The sequence below is a fragment of the Carassius auratus genome, chromosome 7 (assembly GCF_003368295.1).
Source record: "Carassius auratus strain Wakin chromosome 7, ASM336829v1, whole genome shotgun sequence".
Lineage (NCBI taxonomy): Eukaryota > Metazoa > Chordata > Actinopteri > Cypriniformes > Cyprinidae > Carassius > Carassius auratus.
The window spans coordinates 11,117,654-11,139,096 of NC_039249.1; the positions used below are offsets into that span (position 1 = coordinate 11,117,654).

At 39.4% G+C, this 21,443-nt stretch overlaps 1 protein-coding gene across 3 annotated transcripts; it reads left to right on the plus strand.

Moving 5' to 3' along the window:
* The first annotated feature begins 409 nt into the window (after positions 1 to 409).
* LOC113105863 (fragile X mental retardation syndrome-related protein 1-like) lies at positions 410 to 20,873 on the plus strand. 3 transcript variants are annotated; one of them, XM_026267218.1, is made up of 17 exons: positions 410 to 994; positions 3,802 to 3,854; positions 5,394 to 5,487; positions 6,534 to 6,605; positions 7,856 to 8,004; positions 8,487 to 8,580; positions 8,667 to 8,783; positions 9,110 to 9,280; positions 9,370 to 9,448; positions 9,568 to 9,725; positions 9,925 to 10,011; positions 10,893 to 11,112; positions 11,411 to 11,590; positions 11,879 to 12,082; positions 16,525 to 16,620; positions 18,344 to 18,438; positions 19,353 to 20,873. In XM_026267218.1, exons 1-17 carry the CDS (start codon positions 944 to 946, stop codon positions 19,461 to 19,463), a joined length of 2,031 nt encoding a protein of 676 aa, XP_026123003.1. In that variant the 5' UTR covers positions 410 to 943; the 3' UTR covers positions 19,464 to 20,873. The 3 variants fall into 3 exon arrangements, with proteins under 3 accessions (XP_026123003.1, XP_026123002.1, XP_026123004.1); XM_026267217.1 differs by having other exon boundaries at positions 411 to 994; positions 16,522 to 16,620; XM_026267219.1 differs by lacking the exon at positions 16,525 to 16,620 and having other exon boundaries at positions 411 to 994.
* The last annotated feature ends 570 nt before the right edge of the window (positions 20,874 to 21,443 follow it).

The following is a 21,443-nucleotide window of genomic DNA, read 5'->3' on the forward strand; positions in this document are numbered from 1 at the left end:
TAAAGTGAAACCAGTGTGTTTCAAATTCAGTACCATTCATGATTATTTATCATGCGGTTGCACAGTGTTTGAGATTATGAAAGGCCCCAAAGCATCTGTTCCAAAAAAATCTGCGTAATATACATTTTCTCCCTAAGGTATGATATCGGTATACATAAAAAGAGAGCGTTTGGAAACTCGTCTTTCTTTACATAACATGCATCACAGTTTTTGTGAATCATTGGGTCTCCTCAAAAACAAGAGCCACCCAAATATAGCAACTACAAACCGGGCGAACCAAGAGCCGCGAGCGTTGGGTCCGTGTCGAGCGTCCCCCGACGGTTCCGCCAATCACAGCGCGAGGCTGTGTGTGAGTGACAACGCACTGGACCAATCACGGGGCGTGAAATGACGAGGGGTGGGGAAATCAGGATCATTCACAGTCTGGCTGCTCCACTCTGACGGCGTGTGTTGGAGGTAGCGCAGCGCTACAGTCATATTAAACAACAGACGTCCTAAACAACAGCGTTTTCAGACAAAGCACAGAGGACTCTCACGAAACACCCCGATATATGCAGGAACAACCGTGAGTTCAAGTGCTAGAAGGTGTCGGTGACCGTTGATTAGCGGCTGCGCTAGCTGTTTTGCTAACACCTCGTTCACATTCACCGTCTTCAGACAGCATCACTCCCGCTCCAGAGTTGCCTCTAACGGCTTCTCTCACGCTCGAGGCAGTCGTTATTGAGTTATTGACTGGTCCCGCTGGAATTGGCGTCGGAGCTGAACCCCTCCTTGTGGCTCCTGTGCTCCCCTGTTACCTTTGCCCCCTCTCCCACCCGAAACACTGGACACACACAAGCGGCCGGAGAAAGGCGAGAGGCCCGTGAAGCTGGGGGTGGCACCGGACTCGCACGCTGTCGGAGCGCCTGAAGAGAGGCACAGTCGTGGGGACGCGCCGGAGAACATGGACGGGCTGGCGGTGGAGGTGCGCGGCTCTAACGGGGCCTTCTACAAGGTAACTTCATTAGAAAAACAACAATATTACACCATAAGGGTCTGGTGTACGCGTGCATTGATGCATCAGGACAGCTGAGGTGTGATGCAGCGATATGTACATCTCTTTCAAAGAGGCCCGAGACGTAAGCGAGCTCTGTTGTTTGGACCTGCTCGCTAGTTTTATTTTATTTTAGCTGGAGAACCGCCGAGTACTGTTAGCAAATGAGTCTGTTCTAGTGAGATCTAGTGTGCTAACGTACCCTACATAGGCAGGATGGGATAAGCGCACTTTGTTTTGAGACACACAAGGAATTTTTAGGCAGAAACGAAATCTCTGACATTTATCATCCTTGTGTTGTTCAGAAGCCCTGCTTGCTTCTGTGGGCCACAAAAGGAGATTTAAGAGACTGACATACTACTTTTTTTTTTTTGCATTCTTTCAAGACATTGAAAGTCAATAGTGTCTGACATAGTAGTTCTCAATCATTTTTACGAAACTAAGGTTGTGAGCTTGTATATCAAAGTGCCAGGCTTATTCCATGCAAAATAACAGTAGTGCAATGATATTTTTATAGAAATAGTTTACTGTGCTTTGTACAGTAACAACCTTAGATTACAGTGTAGTAGTTTGAACAATGTGCAGTCTGTGCAAAATATGAGTAGTGCAATACATGCATGTAAAGTATAAATTATATTGTTTAATATGTGCATATGGGAAATGTGGTGCCACTGGTTGTGTATTCACAAGCCTGTCCTCTTTGTTTGGTCAGCTTGAGTTTAGATTAGACTGAGGGAAACCACTCAGTCCGGCTTTTGTGATTAGAAAACATGATGATATTTATGAAGAGAGAGCTGTATCAACTAAATGTGCTATCTGGACCAAACACTCATTTCTGAACCGCTGTGTTGCCTGTGAAGGTGAATTTGTTCAGATTGAGATCGGTCCCATGTTTAGATGTTGTAGTTTTTGACCCTCCAGAATTATCAAACTACAGCTGCAAAGTCATAAACCATAACCAATGTTTCACAAGTTGAATCCAACGCTGTGGAAGTGTGAACTCCTCAGCTAAAAAATAAAAATCACATCCCATATATATATATATATATATATCTGCAAGTTCAGTTTTTTATTTAGGGATGTACTATTTTGCAGTAAGGTGACAGTGACGGCTGTCTCGAGCTGTTAAAATCTGAGGGACCGAAGCAGGTGTGAGAGGAACAGGTGATCTCGTTGCTGACATCCAACACTTTTCAACCCCCACCAAATACTATTACGACCTCTCTCCTCTCTAGATATATCCCTTTCTCTCTCTACTTTTTCCCTTTCACGACCCCTCCTTGTAATGTTATGTAAAAGAGGAATTCTTGCCAATTTAGTCTCTCCTCTCTTCTGTTTATACACACCTCCTGCATTCTTCGCTGTTTATATTAGCAGGTGTGTTCTTTCAAGTCTGTATTGACTATTTAACAAATGCTGACGATCTGAAGTGTTCGCTCTTTCTCCTGTAAATATCTGGGGTGAGTTTCCCAAAACCATAATTGCTAACCTGTTAGCAACTTGGTTGGGAATGGGAAATTGCATTGCAACCAACAAAGTTGCTAACTTGGTTAGCAACTACGGTTTTGGGAAACTCACCCCTGGTCGAGAGTTTAAGGAGTGCAACATGTTTCCAAAGTCTTAGTGTTGTTACCAGGATAGGAGTGGATGAAAACTTTTAGCATGTTTACAACTCTTTGGACAACAAGTAGTATTAAAAAGGGAAGTCTGCCCCATTATATACAGTAATCAGCTATATGTGCTGATTCTTAAATGATTATATTTGATCCTGTCTTGAGTGTGTATTTCCATTCTTGTGGTCCCTTTAATAAATGGACGCTTTATTAAAATTAGACATAATTCTGAAGTCCTAGCTCTTTGATTAACCGTTCCCTTCAAACGGGGCAATGAATGGAGGACGCAGATGGCCAAGAGTCTCCGTCATAGATAGTTATTTGCCACTCTTCCCATTGGGTCCTGCGTGTCTGTAGTGTCACATTCCCAAAATTGGCACCCTAACGTAAGACTGTGCCTCTCCTGGTCATAGACGTCAGCAGACACTGGAGCATGTGACTTCACAATCTAGTATGTTGGAAAGGATTCAATACAGGACAGTCTATATTAAAAGCCTGCCCAGTTGCTCTCAGGATCCTTTGCTGACTTGTAAATTGGCAGGCTTTTAAAATCATATATAATATATTCACTTTTTTTTCTGGTTCAGTGCCATGCCCTTTAGACATATAGTAAAGAATACTGTAGAAGCCCCTCTCAGTTGGATAATGTGGATTTGAGAACCGTGATGTGTTGTATGTGAATTTAATATGCCTTGTGGAATAGACACTAGTTTCTTTCCAGCAGGTTACACACTGGCACTCGCTCTGTCGAATTTCCTCTCTTTCTCCCATCTCAGTCTCTCCATCCCATATTAGGCATTGTCTGTATGTAGCTAAGCTATGATGGGGTGGAGACTGGAGTAATCGTTTTATGGCAGATCTGATAGATTTGTGGAAGGAGGAGGAGGAGTGACGGATGAGGAACAGATTTTAAGGAGGGGACATTAGGTGCCTCCTCCTCTCAACTGCCCAATTACGTCTTGCATTCACAAGCTAGCACATACTACACCTGTGACATACGGAAAATATATACTTTCACGTGTAAAAGCACATGCTTTTGTACCACCTTTGCATTTCGCACAGATATTGCAAGCAATGTAACTCCCTCAACAACAGATGCTAACTTCCTTCCATGTAAAGCACATATGCTGAACATATCTTCTCTCCTTTTTTTAGGGTTTCATCAAGGATGTACACGAGGACTCCCTCACAATAGTCTTTGAAAACAAGTAAGTTGGCGGGACATGCTCTTTCCTAAACGCTCTGCCTGTTTGACAAGGTTTTGTTTGGGATGCGTGTTCACACTCTGCCACCTACACAACCAGCAAAAATAAAGGTTGGCCAAGACCAGAAGAGTTTTAGCCTGTTAAAATACAATATATATATATATATGCCTCTACGGTTTTTAACGGGGTATTTAAGCAGTGGTACTGCAGCCAGTCCATCGGTTGTATTGATTTGATATCAAAATCTATGTATATCTTTGTATGTGTGAGAGATATATTTTTATATAGGTCCAAAAGGGTCCACTTTTTGGAAGGTATCCAGTCATGTTATATAAAAAAAATAAAGAGGTTTATCATAGAAGATACAAGAAACACTGTCTAGGACAGTTATGCATCCGTCCCCTTCAAAGGGGTTTTAGTTTTGGGAAAACAAAGAAGCCGCTGGACGCCAAGTCTGAGCTTTATATTAAAACTTCAAAGTTTTTATTTATTATACATGCATATAAAACGCACAATATGTTCAATAGCTTGGGGTCAGTAGATTTAAAAAAATACTTTTATTCAGCAAGGATGCATTAAATGACAGTCAAGTCATTTAATTAAGTCAATTCAATTAAGTGACATTTATGTTACAAAATTGCGCTGTCATATAATTGCTGATGGATCTTATTACACTAAAGGCTGGAGTAATGGAAATTCAGCCTTGCCATCACAGGAATGAATGACATTTGAAAATGCATCATAGTAGAAAACATTTTTTTTTTTTAATTGTAGTAAAATATCACAAGATAATATAGCTGTTTTTACTGTATTTTTGTTCAAATAAATGGAGCCTTGGTGAAAATAAAAGTTATTTCCAGAAACCTTTTTTAAATAATCTCAGTGACCCCAAACTTTTGAACGGCATTTGTGTATATATTAAATAATGAAAAGAAAAGTGGATGCATTTATTTTATTAAACCCATAATAGTACAGCACATGAAGTTGAATGCATTGTAACTATACAGATATTATAGACATTCACTCTTTTTAAATGCTTTTTGTGTAAAGTGGATTTATCTCACAGTCAGCTTGTTTTCTTTAGAGCTGAACTGATAGATCACTTCCACTTTTCCTTCAGCAATGTGCTCCAGTTCGTCTCTCTCAGCGTCTGTGCTAACTCTCTCGGACAGCTCTTTATAGTTCTCCTGTCCCCCCTCCATGTCTCCCTGCTCCTGGCTTTTTTCTTTCTGTCCTTCTCTCACTCCCCGTTTCGGGCTGAGTTAGATCCATTAATAGCCCGATGAGGTTTGCAGGCAGGGGAGTACGAGACAGTGACCGCTCTGCTGACCAATGAACAACCACAAGAGCACGGTCATCTCTCTGAGACCATGTGCTTGCAGTCTTGTTAGATTTGTGTGTAATAGAAATAAAATACAGGGACATGAGTGTGTTAGGCCATTGAGCCCATGGTTTTTGGAAGTGGGGTGTCGAGTTATACCTGTCCTGTCATTAGAAAGCTGACTGACAACTGTGTGTCTGTGTGTGTCTTCTTTCCACAAGCTGGCAACCAGAGAGACAGCTGCCGTTCAGTGACGTGAGGTTGCCACCCCCAGCCGAGTACCACAAGGACATCTGTGAGGGAGATGAGGTGGAGGTAGGGGTACATTCACTCCGAAACACCCGGAGCACTCCTCAGATCAGCACCCTGAAACAGATGAATCATCGCTGGAGAAATAGCCCTTTGAAATCTAAAACATATTTAAGATTCTCATCTTACGCCACTTTCCATAGCGCTAAACACGGGTCATTCTTTAAAACAACATGAAGGTTTTTAAAACACATTGAACTTGAGAGAAATCTGATTTGATTGGATTTAGAAATATAAACGGGTGTTATCTTCCCACTGCCGCTGTGACATTTATGCGAGAAGTCATTTCAGAGATTAAAATGATGTATTTTGATGAAAGCATGTGAGAGACAACTTATATTTTCTTCAATTTCTGTTTGTTCAATCTAGATTTCTCCTGTGTGTCAAACACAGTATCTTGCTAACACGTGCATAACTTGAATCACATGAATACAATTAGTAATAAACAGATTATTCTTTTGATATTTGGCCATTTCGGAGTGAAATGCAATATGTCTGTCAATGGCTGATATTAGTGATTGTGATGCCTAAATTGCATTTTATTAAAAAATTTTTGACCATGCCGTATAAAATTCTGGTGTCTGTTAGTACTATTTATTATTGATCATAACATGAAAATTCTTGTCATTATTAGTATCAGCCAGTATCTTAATTCTGGTGCAACTATAGTTTCTTTGAAATTGCCCAAATGACCAGTTAACATCACTGAGATGGATCCAAAACCAAACAAAACTGTTGATGAATAATGCAGCACTGTTGATGAATTATGCTTTATTAATGCATGCATTGTTTTTAAGTGGATTGACTAAATATTTTGAGAATTTACATTTCAGCAACTGTATAGAGCAAGTCTTATTTGCTTTTATTAAATCTTACAAATATATGCATCGTAATCTCAGTATTGCCAATTTCTAGTCGATCACTGGATACAAGCATTCACACACACACTCCTATTATAATACGAAGTCATTTCTTGCTTTCTGTTAAACACAGAGACACATTTCTTTTAGTGTTTTCATGCACAATCACCTGAGCTGGTCTTTTCCCTTCAGGTTTACTCCAGAGCCAACGAGCAGGAGCCCTGCGGCTGGTGGTTAGCGAGGGTGAGGATGATGAAGGGAGAGGTAAGTCGGGTCCAGGTGTGCAAGCGACCTCTGCGCACATGTTTGATCAGATGTGGGTCACGGGGTCTGCATTTCAAGCGATCTGTCTCTTGTTATTTACTCTGAAGTGGAGTCCAAAGTGAATATATGAATATCGATTGAGGGTCTTTCAGGGACTCCAGTAGGCCTTTAACACACACACACACACATCTGCAGCACTGACCCAGTTACCCATAAACACGAGAGCGATCTCATTTATTGAGTCAGACTGATCCCCCTGGTGATCTAATAGCGGATCGCCTTAAGCTTTATAATATGCATAAGCTAGATCTATAACGATCCTGGTCTAATGTGTTGCTCGGTTTAAAATGAAAGTTCAGTAATGTACACCCTTTTTAATTCTGAGGAAGATATCTAAATTATTTAATGTGGTAATCAACATCATATGGTAGAGCTTTGCTTCTATTGAACCTGGAACATAATTGTAAGGTCACAGTAAAATACTGACATTTACAATAAAGTCTTATGATGCACAAATTGTAGTTTTCTTAACACTGATTAAAAATGTAAGTGCTTATGTCTGCCATGAAGTGTTTCCTGGCATAAGCTCCCGTTTAAACCTGTCTCCACACACACTTTTTGGTTAATTAGGTTAAGGTAGCACATGAGTTGGCAGGCAGACCTCTCACTGGGGAACTGTGTTCTCCCTCTTGCACACATTCATTCTGATACTGGGGCAGTCGAATAATAGGACGAATTTAGACTTGACTCTTGAATGCATTCTAGGTCAGCGAGTGTAATCGTGTGTTACTGCTGATATGAGACGTGGCCGCTCTGTTATTACAGGGGCTGTTCTCAGATTATCTTCAATCGATTTTACTGTGTTACAGGCAGTAGATACTTAATGTTAGCTTAATGCTTCTGTCTCGCACAACAAAACCGTCTTTGAGCAGCTTCGGTCTGTTTGCTGTGTCTTTAAAGTGGTGAGGTTGTGAAAGAAGCTATTGTGACCCGTGATCACGCTTGTTTCATGCGTACTTGCCAGATAAAACTGGTTTGGGGTTTAATGGTTTTATTATATGGTCAGTTTTACATCTTAACAGTCTTGACTCAAGAATGCAATGTTTATTCAATAAAAAATATTCAAGAGCGTAATAATCCGGTTTAAGTACATAAGCTATTAGCCATGTGCAGCATGCATTGATTATTTTTTTTTTTTGTTGAATGTGTGGTGGGCATTGTAACATTATTATTATTTTTTCTCTGTTCAGTTCTATGTGATCGAATATGCAGCATGCGACGCCACATACAACGAAATTGTCACATCGGAGCGAATCCGGCCGGTCAATCCCAACAGCCCCTCGTCTGAAAACTCCTTTTACAAAGTCCCCATCGCTGTTCCCGAGGATCTCCGAGACATGTAAGACACACATGCAGCGTTCACTTCACTTTTTAGTTCACAGATTGTGTCCACTCAGACTAAATGTGCATGCAAGTTGTTTTTAGCTAACCAAATTAAGCCAATGTTGACCTCAACAAATTGTGTGTGTGATGGGGCTTTGCAATAAACAATAATAATAACAACAATAATCGTTTTAAGGAATATTGTACAGTTGTGTTGTGCTGTATCTTATTTGATGTTTGATGAAGTTGTAAATTGTTTTATTTTCGTATGACTTCATTTTAAAAGATTAAGTTGGTAAAGTGTTATTCATTTATTTCCGTTGACTCAATTTTTAATGAAAAAAATAAAAATAAAATAGATAACACTGCATTTAGGGAAAAAGAAAATCGATTTCATGGTTCTCTAAAAAGAAGCTCACTCTAATTGTGAAAAAACACATACATTTTTAATGTATTTTGGAAGAATTGAATGTATTTTTTCTTTTGTGAACGATGCAGCTGTTTGACTGAGAACATTCACAAAGACTTCAGGAAAGCAATCGGAGCCAACTGCATCTTCTACAACACCTTTACACACCAACTCATAGTCCTGGTCAGTGTTTAATTTGGTTTACTCTCTCGTTATGATACTGAAACATACAGAGTTGTGTCTGAACGTGTCTGTCTGTGTCTCCTCAGTCCACGAGCGAGTGCACGGTGAAACGAGCAGCTCTACTGAGTGACATGCACTTCAGGAGCATTCGCACCAAACTCATGCTGATGTCCCGCAACGAGGAGGCCACCAAACACTTAGAGGTGCACAAACTGTTGTTTAATTTGTTACATGCTAAATAGGTTAGCTAGTCATGACAGCGAAAGCCATCATGTGGAGATATAACTGCTTAATTTGAGTCACTTTTACAATATTTCCTGCATATACAAATTTGTCATCTGTGCTTTTTATTTTTTTGCCTTCAAGCTCCACGTTCATGGAATGAATTCCTCTGCAGTTCAGATTTCTAATTATAAAGTTGTTAGTGCAATTGTTTCTGTGTTGTTGTTGTTTTGCTTGTCATTATATGCATGCTCCTGTAAAAGTGATTCTGGTCGTGCTGGTTAAACTGTTTTTTTGTGTGCCGCAGACAAGTAAACAGCTGGCGTCTGCGTATCAGGAGGAAGTGAGGGTGCGTGAGGATCTAATGGGTCTGGCCATCGGTTCTCACGGTGCCAACATCCAGCAGGCCCGAAAAGTTCCCGGCATCACTGCCATTGAGCTGGAGGAAGAGAGCTGTACATTCAGGATCTACGGAGAGGTGCTTGTCTTTCCTTTCAGTTCATCTGGTGTTATTGACAACGATAAGTGACAGCAGTGATTTTGATGCGTTGTTCTTTTGGACTCGAGACCCCAGAGGCTGTGAAGCAGGCCAGGACGTATCTGGAGTTCATGGAGGATTCCTTCCCGGTTCCCAGGAACCTTGTAGGCGAGTTGGTTTTCTGCTTGTTAGACTGAATGCAGTTCAGACATTGGCAAAGCATCATTTCTGAAAATCTGCCAAAGCCCAAGTGCTCTTACCCAATGATTCTCTCTCGTCCACAACAGGCAAAGTCATTGGCAAAAACGGCAAAATAATCCAGGAGATAGTAGACAAATCGGGCGTGGTTCGAGTGCGGATCGAAGGGGACAATGATAAAAAGCTGCCCAGGGAGGAGGTAGGCAGGCAGGGGGCTGGCAGAGACAACACTGTGAGCAGCCAAGAGGTGAATGAGCCGCCCACATCATAAAACAAACCTCTCACTGTTACAGCTAAATCCATCCTCAGTCAGGAAAACAGCACAAACTTAGTAACAAACCCTTTATTTTCATGCAAGCGCACACATTATGAGTGTTTAGTCTCTGAGATAGCTTTTGATTTTACTAACATCAGAAATGTTGTTCCTCTTTGTCTTTGCTATCCAGGGAACGGTTCCCTTCATCTTTGTTGGAACCAAGGAGAACATCAGTAACGCCCAGGCCTTGCTCGAGTACCACGTGGCCTACCTTCAGGTCAGTCGCTGTGCGTAAAGGGTGTCATTCAGCTTCTGAACTGATCGTGTTTTTTCCGTTTTTGTTCAAGACTCAAAAGTTCAATTCAATTCATTGTAACTTACAAAAGACGAGCTTTTGAAATAAACTGTTCTCTCTTAACTGATCTCATGGAAAGCTGTTGGTCGAACATAACCACTGATGCTAAAAATACCCCCATTGGGGGTGTATTTGGCGGGGGAGGGGGCAAAGTGTGGATTACATGCCACCTACCCAGGCGCCTCTCAAAATAGCTGTTTCCCCTGTCCATCCCAGCCCAGATCTAGCACATTGCCCTCCTCTGTCAGCGTTCAGCTGCTGTTTCAAACCCCCAGCTGTCACATTCTGATCTGACACCTTCACACACGTTAACAGACATGTTGCATCTAGTGAAAACCCACTGCAATAAAGGCTGTCTGTGCAGATCATCCAGCTTGAGACATGCTATGAAGAACCTCAAAGCCGATCATTTCATCAGCCTCCGAGAGGTTTAATTTCTGTGTCTAATAAACTAAATTGTGAAAACTCTTTGCACTTAAAGAAAAAAAAATTCTAAATTTTCATGCATTATAATATTGTGATTTTTTTTTTTTTTAGACACCAATGCATATATTCTATCTTCTGATCCTTATTATATTATTGCAATAAAATATATTGTATCTTATGTGTTGTGTGACATTGCATTTATTTTATTACATATTGCATATGATCTTATATAGCGTCATTGATAATAATAGCATAATTAGCATTGCTATTACAACAAAACCAGAAATGATTGCATTATATTACTTTTGTTAGATCTGTAACTCTGCGTGTGGTTTAACAGCAGTAACAGCAGTGCTTTCTCTCTCTGTATCTGACAGGAGGTGGAGCAGCTGCGTCTTGAGCGCCTACAGATCGATGAACAGCTCCGTCAGATTGGGGTGGGATACCGCGCACCCCCCAGCCGCTCCGGTTCAGGGGTCACCGGCGAGCGTGAAAGAGGTTACCTCACGGACGACAGCACCAACTCCCTGCAGACCACACGCACCTATGGAGGAAGAGGACGAGGACGCAAACCGAACAATGCATACTCTGGCTATGGTGAGAGTCAACTCTATACATTTGAATTATATCTATTTCATGGTTTAATGTAGGTTGAATTAAGATTGCAGGTGCAACAAGGTTAAGACAACCACTAGATGGCGCAAAAACCCACCACATCCCTTTTCTAAAACTTTTCATTAGAGATACATTAATAGACTTAAAAAAAAAACGTGGTGTTTATCGACTGAGTGCATGTTGCATTTAACTGAAAATAGATTTTAATCTGAACAAAATCTTTCTGTGGCTGCCAGCTGCATAACACACTCTTCTTTCTGTATCCTTGTCTTCTCTGCAGGAACAAACTCTGAATTGTCAAATGCATCAGAGACAGAAGAGATAGCAGAGCGAGAGCTCAGGCCTAAAGGTGTTGGAGGAGATGACAGAGGCTCAAAGCGAGGAGGACGGGGCCGTGGCACCAGTGCAAGCAGAGGCCGTGGAGGACCAGGGCCACGAAACACCAACACTATCAGCTCAGGTATGAACTGACTGCAATTAATTAAAACTACATTTTAAAGAGTGCTATTTTTTTTTTTTTTTCTAGTTATGATGTAAAATACTTAATTAGAGAGAAATGGCTTTGCTGGGAAATACTAAATTGTTGTACAGTAAAGCATAACAGTCTTAAGTCATAAACTAAATTGTCAAACTATGTGGGAACCATGTTTTTTTTGTTTTGTTTTTTTTATCATTTATTAATAATGCAATAATGCACATGCAAAAACTCCTGCGTCCTGCTGAACATCTGTGTTTTTGTGTGTTTCAGTGCTCCGAGATCCTGACAGTAACCCGTACTCTCTCCTGGAGGGAGAAGCTGAATTAGGCGCTGACACAGATGCCAGTGAAAGCATGGGCGGCACTGACCGTAGGAGACGTTCACGCCGTCGGAGAAACGACCAGGAACCCAGCCTTATAGATGCAGCCGCTAATGAATCTGACAGTCAGGCAGCCGCCAGTGAGAACGGACTGGGTATGAGACACTTTCAGTTTATTTTGATGCACACTGATTGATTTAAAAAGAACGTTTGGGACCCTGGACCACAAAACACAGTCAATAGCATGAGTATATTTGTAGCAATGGCCAGGATTACATTTTTCTTTTATTCTGAAAATCATTAGGATAGTAAGTAAAGATCATGTTCCATGAAGATATTTTCTAAGTATAAATATATATATACCGAAACTTAATTTTAGATTAGTAATGTGCATTGATAAGGACTTCATTTGGAAAAATTTCAAGGCAAATATGTTTTGCACCCTCAGATTTTCAAATAGTTGTATCTCGGCCACTGTTTTTTTTTTTTTTTGCATAGCGGTTTTACAACTTCTTAACAGCTTCCTCTTGTTTCATTTCAAATGAAATATGCTCTTATGACATCAAGGGGTGTCAAGGTGCAACTGTAAGAAATGCTTCATCTCTGCATTTCACGTTGTTGTTCTATTCTGTGGTTACTCACTGGGTGTCTGCTCAACACCTTTTTTTTTCTTTTCTTTTTTTAACTGATTATTTGGAAGGAAAGTGGTGAAGTTATGATGCTGTTGTGGTCAGATGGCCTAGTTTTGCTTGTTTTGGATTGGTGAGATTGTTTATCAAGATGTTTTGCTCATCCTCTTATGCTAGCCAAAGCTGCTTTGAGATATTACAATTTTTAATAACCGTTTTCAGTTATAATATAGTTTATAAATATTTTTTCATAAATGTCTTAATATTTTTGTGGGATTTTATTATTTTATTTATTAATATTATTATGCATTATTCATTTAAAATGTTCCTGTCTCCAAACTTTTGAACAGTACTGTACATCCTCTGTAAGGTAGGGCTGGGTAAAAAATACCGATATCTCGATATTAATTGGTTCTCATTTTAACAGAACGATTAATATCGTTTCCTTAAATCAGCTTAGATAGCTGTCGGCAGTCCAATTTTTCCAGTCCAGAAAAATCAGCAGCTTTGTCATAGACAATAGTATACATAGGACCCTCATAGGACCCTGGGGTCAGGAGTTGTAGCACATACCCATGTTCATTGACAACAGAACATGGGTACAAGTAATGGTGACCAGTAGGTTATTATGTGTGTCAGCCTGCGACCTGATCATGAAGCAGTGGGGGCAATAATTAAAGGTGCACGAAGCCATTTTTGCCAAACGATGTTGATTATTTGAAACCACCCAAAGAAACAGGCCCATACCCCAGCGGGACATCGCCCCAGAGCCGTTGAGAAACAGAGTTGCGACACTCCTTTAGACTTCTATAAAAACAGCAGGGACACTCTCGTTTTCATAGAAAAAGAAGAATGTGGAAGTAAAGCGTGTAATAGAGCAGCCAATTGTTCATCATTTATTTCAGTGTTTTGGCACTCTCGCTAGAGAGTTGAGGAAATTACAATAGTTTTTACCATTTTAACGCATTCGTTTTTTCTCTCGGAAATCTGGCCACTAGTTGTATTTTATGAAACGTTTTATAGTTCATGTTTCGTTTTAGATAATAGGCAGTTATACTATATTTGCAGTGAAACCGCTTAATAGGGAATTAAATTAAATGATGCTTTTTTTCCAAAGCTACTTAGTGCATTCATGCTAACAGTTTTTACCTAACATGTGTTCCCAACAATTTGAATGAGTTTCAGCCAAGACTGCCCATTAAAAGAAAACAAGAAAGAGTTTCGGAATGCAGTTGGTTGCCTAGTTTTGTTGGTTGTTTTTTGTTGTTGTTGTTTTTTGTTACGTTACATTTATTTTAATTTTTTATTCGGTTAAATTCCATATTTGCTTGTCACAGACCTACGTCACCAGACTATTTGCCTAATCTTCCCGGTACTTTACACCGCAGTGGAAATGCAGAAAGCAACAGGTCTGGGGGTGAAATAGTTCCTGGGGAAAAAAGTTCCTGGTACAATTGTTCCGGTTAATTTCTGTGGAAAAGCGGCAAATGTTCTCCATTATAGATCAGTGCTCGCAACTCTGTATCTCAACGGCTCTGCTCACCACTATTTTGAAATCTCCACCCCAAGCATAAGTATGCAACCATGGCAATGTTTATCGCGAAAACAAGTGAAGATGACACACAAGCATATTCAGTTGTGTGAAACAAAAAAGCGAAGTCAACGTTACTCTCCTATCAAAAAGAAACCGAACCACCTTGGCGCCTGATTAGAGCCCTTCCCACTCCTTGAGTTTCTCTCCACTGCTAGAAAGCTACTCCGATATTGAGTGTGTGTGTGTGTGTATATACAAAATAATATTGAATCAAATCGCAAGTTTGTGAATGAAAATCTAATCGAATCTTGAAATTTGTAGGGCTTGACCAGGATATTTGAATATTCAGTCAGTGGGTTGGCACTCGATATTCAATTTTGAGATTCTAATTTATTTTATTTTTTTAAGCAGCTGCCATCCCCCGCAAAACGGTCTTCATTCGCGCTTGCATATAGTCATATCACATCATAGACTGTAGTATCACATACACAGAACTGTAACGGTACGGTAACCCGTCAAAATAAAAGTCTGGTTTAGTTTAAAGACAAGTATTTGCCAGAAATCTATTACTATTGTTCAGCAGAATGTACATAGCCCACTACTACTACTATTAAAATTAAACAAATATAATTTAAGGAATAACCACACAGCATTTCTTCAATGTTTTTTTAATAGTAAATCCCCTTTGCTCACCAAAAGTTGGTTTAATTTTCAATAATTAAAAGATAAATTAAATGAATGTTTTATGCCTTCATTTGATAACCAGAAAAATGTAAATACACAGAATTTCAGAGGGGAAAAAACATTTCACATTTAAATAATAACACTAAGTTCAAACACAGAATTAGGTACCAATAAAACATATGGTGAAGAAAAAAATTAAACATTTCATAGGCACCTAAACATGTAATGTTTGGCATATTTGTTTTTGCAGTAGTTTTGAGGGGTTATTTTTCCTGTAAAAATATCGAGATATATATCGTATATCGAGATATATTTTTTTGCTCCATATCGCCCAGCCCTAATCTCCAGTTAAACAGCCGTGCTGTTAGAGTGCGTGTGCTTGACTTGAATGCAGAAGACCTCAGCTGTGTGGGAGTTCTGTAAGTAGTATACCTAGTAGGCTGAATCGCCCTAATGTGGGACATTTGGTTTAATTCTGTGACACATTGCGTTGTGTAGCCAAAACATGAAATCCACACCCAATACCATTTTAAAAACCCCAGGATGTGTCCTAAATAAATAACAAGAGAAAATGCAGATACCTTATTGATAAAATAAATCATAGACACATGAGTGATCTTAGTGCAAGTCGTCTGATATAATTCCTGACTGTTCTCTAGTTCAACAAACACAACCACAGCAGGCATAACCTAGGCCTTTCTGAAGGCCAAATATACTACAGTTGAGGCTTTAGGTTAAGTTATGCTTAACTTTAGGCTAGATCAGGCTTGGTTCAGAATTCATTAAGGTGCAGTGAACTGCTGTTAAAAACATTTGACCAATTTGCCTAATGCTTTCTCTTTTGCTAAACAAACACATAGAATCATAACTGTCTATTTGAAAACCTCTAGCCTGCACAAACCTTGAGAACAACCTTAATAAAAAACCTCTCTGAAAACAAGCAGTCCTTTGCATCTCAAGACACCACCATTATCATCATCATCTATAATCGCATCTGCAATAACAGCATTCTAATATTGCATAACAACACTAAAACCCTGTAATCATCATTTTGCGCAAAAAAACAAGCCCCTACACATTTTTGACTGCAGTACTGTCCCACATTTAGCTTATCATACTGCCCCATTTTTCGAAACCATATTTCCTAAAGTATTAAAAATATAGTTTGTACACACACACACACATTCTCCAACCAGCCTAATAACAATTTGTCAATATTTATTGCTTTTATCAGACCTGTGTTTTTTATATCACTAGTGCAGTGTCCGTTCCAGCTGCTTCCGGCTCGCGTGTTGATTCAGTGTTGATTACTACCGAAGCTTTGAAGCTCAAAAAAGGATATTCGGATCAGCCTTAGAAATTTGTCAACCCAGCCCTACCTAAAGATTTCAGTTTTTTTTTATCTTTTTTTTTTTTTTTTTTTTTTTTTTTTTTAGCTCAATGAGCTAAAATTGTCTCAGGAAGAGTAAGAGCATTACGTTTATTTCCAAGGTAATGGCAACTGAAAGCCACTCCTGCACAAGAGAGCCTTTGATCAGATTTTAAGCAACAAGTTACATTTGTTAAACAACGGTATCCGTATTCTTCAGAAAAGATTAGGAAGAATAGGAAAGCCTTGGGGTCATAAAGAATCATCAAAGAACATTGTTTGATGGCAATTTCGTAGAAATGCCTCAGATGATAAATTTAAAAATAAATCGATCCCGTTGCATCTCATGCCTTCTCTGTCTTGGCTCATTTCCCTCAGAAGAGGAGGGCAGGCCCCAGCGCCGCAATAGAAGCCGCCGGCGTCGCACCCGAGGCAGTCGTCCTGAAGGGGGCTCCACCAGCCGCGACAGACAGCCAAGTGAGAGAGTGTTATAGTTGAGAGAATTATTAACGTAACTTTAGAAAACTGAATGTAACTTTTTCAGAAACTATCAAAAATATGCCATTACAAAAGAAGAAAAATAGAATGAGAATGAAAAAAAACAAATTTAACAGGCTCTTCAAATATGCTTCATCCTTGTGTTGATGTTTTTCAAAGATTCGATTTCACTAATCGTGGATTCTGAATGCATTGTTACAGATTATGTTTAGTGTTTTGACCCGAACCTCTCGTGGGGGCGGGCTCAACAGTGATCTACTCTGATTGGATAGTGAGCTTTTGATTGACAGATGCTCTCCGACCGGGAAGTACAGACGTCACTCAGTGGCACGCATTTGGAAAGCTCTCGCGGTGATTGGTATGCAATACTTTGTGCTTTGTATTACTAAATATGTAAATAATATTTGACCTTCGATCGTCTCAGTCTGTAAAGATGAGCTCTCAGGGGAGACACGGAGCAGCATCGTCTTCCTCCTCCGCTTGATGTAAACTTGTGCTACTGAAGTAACCAATAACATTGATACAAGTTTTATTCATGTTACAGCGTGCAACAGTTCGTTGCGGGTTATTATTGTTATTCACAAGGAGAAAGATGATGCCACTCCATGTCTCTCCTGAGAGCTCATCTTTCCAATATGCGCGCAACTGAGTGACGCCTGTACATCCAGGTCGAGAGCACCTGTCCATCAAAAGCTCACTATCCAATCAGAGTAGATCACTGATAAGCCCCTCCCACAAGAAGTTTGTGTCAAAACGCCAAACGAAAATCTTTTTTCTTCTTTTGTATTAGCATATTTTAGATCTTTTCTTAAAAAGCTACGTTCAGTTTAATAAAGTTACGTAATTTTTTTTTTTTTAATCAAATATAAATCCATAGAGAAGGAGAAAAAAAATCCAAGTACACCCAGCTGCAGCCTGCACGTGTAGCCCCGCCCCTTACCTAATCTGATTGGTTCAATCGTCTTTCATAGGCAAACATGATAGGAAACTTGTGCGTAGTTGATGTAGGACGGGGTATGTTGTTTAAAAAGCTAAAAACTTTAACAAGTTTCACAAATCCTTCATTATAATGCACTGTTGTTTACTGTTATCTTGACTCATTATGTCTGATTTATTGAATCACGAGATGTTAGCTGCTGCAAGTTTAATCCTAATCCTCCCACTGTGGACAATCAACCCAATTAATTTATTAAATGCAGTGGGTTGTTCGTCTGTTAGTCTAAAGATCAGCTTAATTTAACAAAACAATCATTTCATGGACATGGAGTGTTACAGACTGTTTTTTTTTCTTCTTCTGTGCATTATAATGAAGGCTTTGTAAAACTGTACAGCGTTTTTAGCTTTTTAAACAACATACTCTGTCCTACACCAACTATTGGATTTCCTATCGCTTCTCAAACTGACAGCAAGGGACTACAGAGAGAGAACATTTATTACAACTTTTAAGGCTATTTTCCTTTGTTATTCAGCATTTGTAGAGAGCGACAGGAAGTAATTGTTGAGAGAGAGAAGGGGCTGGGTGGGATTGTTGCTGACCGGATTCAAACTAGATTAATTTCACAGTCTACAGAAGGTGTAAGATATAAATCTGACCCAAAGAGCTGTTTTCTTGCTCTGGGTTATAGGATTTTTCCACTTGTTTGATCAGATGCTGCTCGTTTCCCCCTCGACCTGACTGCTGTGGCTCTCTGTGTTTTTATAGTTACCGTTGCTGACTTCATCTCTCGTGCTGATTCCCAGAGCAGACAGAATCTCCCGGTGAAGAACGAGGTGATCCAGCACACGTCCCATCCCAAGGTCTGCAAACACTACATTTACATTTACATTCAGCCATGTAGCAGACGCTTTTATCCGAAGCGACCTACAAATGAGGACCGTGCAAGCAATCAAAAACAACAAAAAGAGCAATGATATATAAGTGCTATAACAAGTCTCAGTTAGCTTAACACAGTACACGTAGCATGGGCTTTTAAATAATAGAATAAATAAAAAGAAAACAGATAGAATAGAAAAAGATTAGAGCAAGCTAGTATTAGGGGGTCTTTTTTTTATAATTATATAATGAAAAGAAAACGGATAGAATACAAAGTTTTTATTTTTTATTTATTTATAGAATTAAAATAGTGAGTGCTAAAGTTAGAGGGTCAAATAAAGATGGAAACATGGGTTTTAAGCCGATTCGTGAAGATTTAAATATCGTTTAAATATTTAAATTTTTGAGAGGAGAAAAAAGCTTTAGGCTTGTAGAACTGCAAAATTTGGCCAACATTTTGTGATTTATATATCAATGAGACTAAGAAATAATTATAATTATCATTTATGGTGGTTATCATTCTGCTTAATATTACATTTTTGTTTTTGCATGTATTTTGTACTACTTAATGTTATTAAAGAAATTTAAAGAAACACACACTAATATTTTGCTGTAAAAGCATTTGCAAATTGATAATTGCAATATTGTACCCAGATTGCATTTTTCAATTTATTTCAATGAATCATCAGCCTTAGCTGAATAAATCATAAGTTAAATATTAGTTCAGTTTTTAGTTTTTCGTCTATGTCTTTTCTCTTTTTAATAAATTAGTAATAGGTCAGTGTGCGTGTAAAGTCACTGTACCATCATCATTTGTTTTAAGGCTTAGCTTTGGGTAAAAGAACAGTTTTAGGTTCAGAACAATGTTTTAAACTGCATTTGGTTGTCTGTTCTTCAGGAAAACGGGACTAGCGTGAGACAGGAAGAGTGCACTGCTCCGAAGCGCTCCCCTAGCAATGGCGTAGCTTCGCCCGGGGAGGCTCTAGCCCTGGTGAATGGGGTCTCGTAAAAAGTCATCTCGCCCCCTCAAGACCCACGTCTACAGCGAGACACCACGGCGAACTCTGTAACCTGCTTGCATTCACGTAAACCTTTAAACTGACGAATGAGAAATCGACTTAAATCCTTGAAGTCTATGAGAAGTAAATGATACAAAAAAAAAAAAAAAAAAAAAGATGAACGAATCTACTTTAAACCACACGTAATAGTGTATGTTTATCTTCTCTATCAGTACTTAGTGCTTATCTACCACAAGCTTGCCAAAAATTAGCTGAAGGATGTGACTTAAATCTCTGACATAACTGAAAACAGGACGTGACTTTTTGGGCGTTTTTTTTTTTTTTTTTTTTTTTTTTTTCGGTTGTTGTTGTTGTTGTTGTTATTGTCATGGTCATTGTTCGTTTTTGATTGTTTGTACTCACTGGTGTGGGATTGTGAAACACTCCCGAACAGACGCATCTCTTAAACAGTGTTAGCTAAAAGAGGGCGGGGCTAGCAGAGAGGCGATGGGCTGAAGGCGGAGCCTCTTATGAGTGATTGACAGTTCAATCTGTGGTACTCTGAATTTAAGGGCAAAAAGAGGAAACCGAGAGACATTGTGCCTTGAATTTGAAAAAAACTTGAGTATTTTCTTTTTCTTTCTTTCTTAATATTTGCGTTGTTCATGGGATTAAGTAGATGGTTCCTGTCGGAGGATTAAGAGGGGTTCGGATTAGGGTGGTGGGGGGTGGATCAAATAATTAATGCCAAACATGAAATTAGGATGTTTGTCCAAGGACAGGTCATTATATGAAAGGCGTTTAATCTGTGTGTGTACAAGTGTGTGTCCTGTTGGTGAGACATGCAGCAAGAGCATAAAAATGGGGAGGAACGTTACATATCCAAGAGGAATCCCGGATGGATTCGGTCTCTTCAGGGCAGAAAGCAGCACGAGTGTCGGTGGGCGGAGCTAGAAAGAGACGTTAATGAACGGACAGGTTCATAGTGTTGGTAATCTTCAGTATTTCAGCATCTCTTTCCTCGCTGTACGTGGAAGGAAGTGGGGAGGAAAGCTTCCGGCCCACAGCCACAGGACAGGCAAGAGGGGACTGGTGACCCTCTGGGGTCCATGATTGGTTTTGATGGTCTAGAAGGCACAGTGAAACTTTATTAAGATAAAGCCAGAAACACTGAGACGGATTCGTACACACACACACACACACACGTGCATCTAAAGAGCATTGTAATACACTGCAGTTTTAGCCTCTTCTGTCTCTGCTGGGAGATCTGAAGGTGATGGAGCGTTTTCTCACTTTGTAACGGTCATCTTGGTTCCTGCCCTCAAATATTATTTTTCTTCTTCTCTTTTTGGTTCTTTCCACATCATAGAAAAACAAAAAAGATTAAAATGAAAGTGAAATAAATTATTTCTGGAATGACACCTGTGTGTAGCTTGGTTTCTTTTCTTCAGTCTGGTTTCAGTTTGTCTGCACTTTGTGTGAAGTTGGTGCAGAACAGGATGTGAAACTATAGTGGATATGAATTAAAAAAAAAATCTATATATATTGCATGTTTCCTAGTAAATGTATAGTAAGACAAAAGAAATAGTCAAGCAAATGATTTAACTATTATAAGGGCTGCTTCACCCAAAATCAAAAAAAGTTATCATGGTTATCTCGCCCTTATTCCATCTCCGTCTCTATTTTTTTCATTCACAGAAGAAAGTCAAATAGAAATGACAGCACGAGGGTGAATAAATGAGACCGCTCATGTTTGGGTGGAGTCTATTGGGTGTGTTTTCTTAATTTTGTAGTAGAGTAAAAATCATCAGGGTTATGCACTAATTGTTGAATATGGTTGTGTGAAACTACCTGGGTTTTTATTCTAGATTAATGTTTGTTAATTGTTTTTCTTACCACAAACAAAACATTGAAGTCAGCCTCCTATATATTTTTCTCCTTTATTACCAACCTAGGGAAATCATGTTTTGCTAACCACTTCTAAATAATAC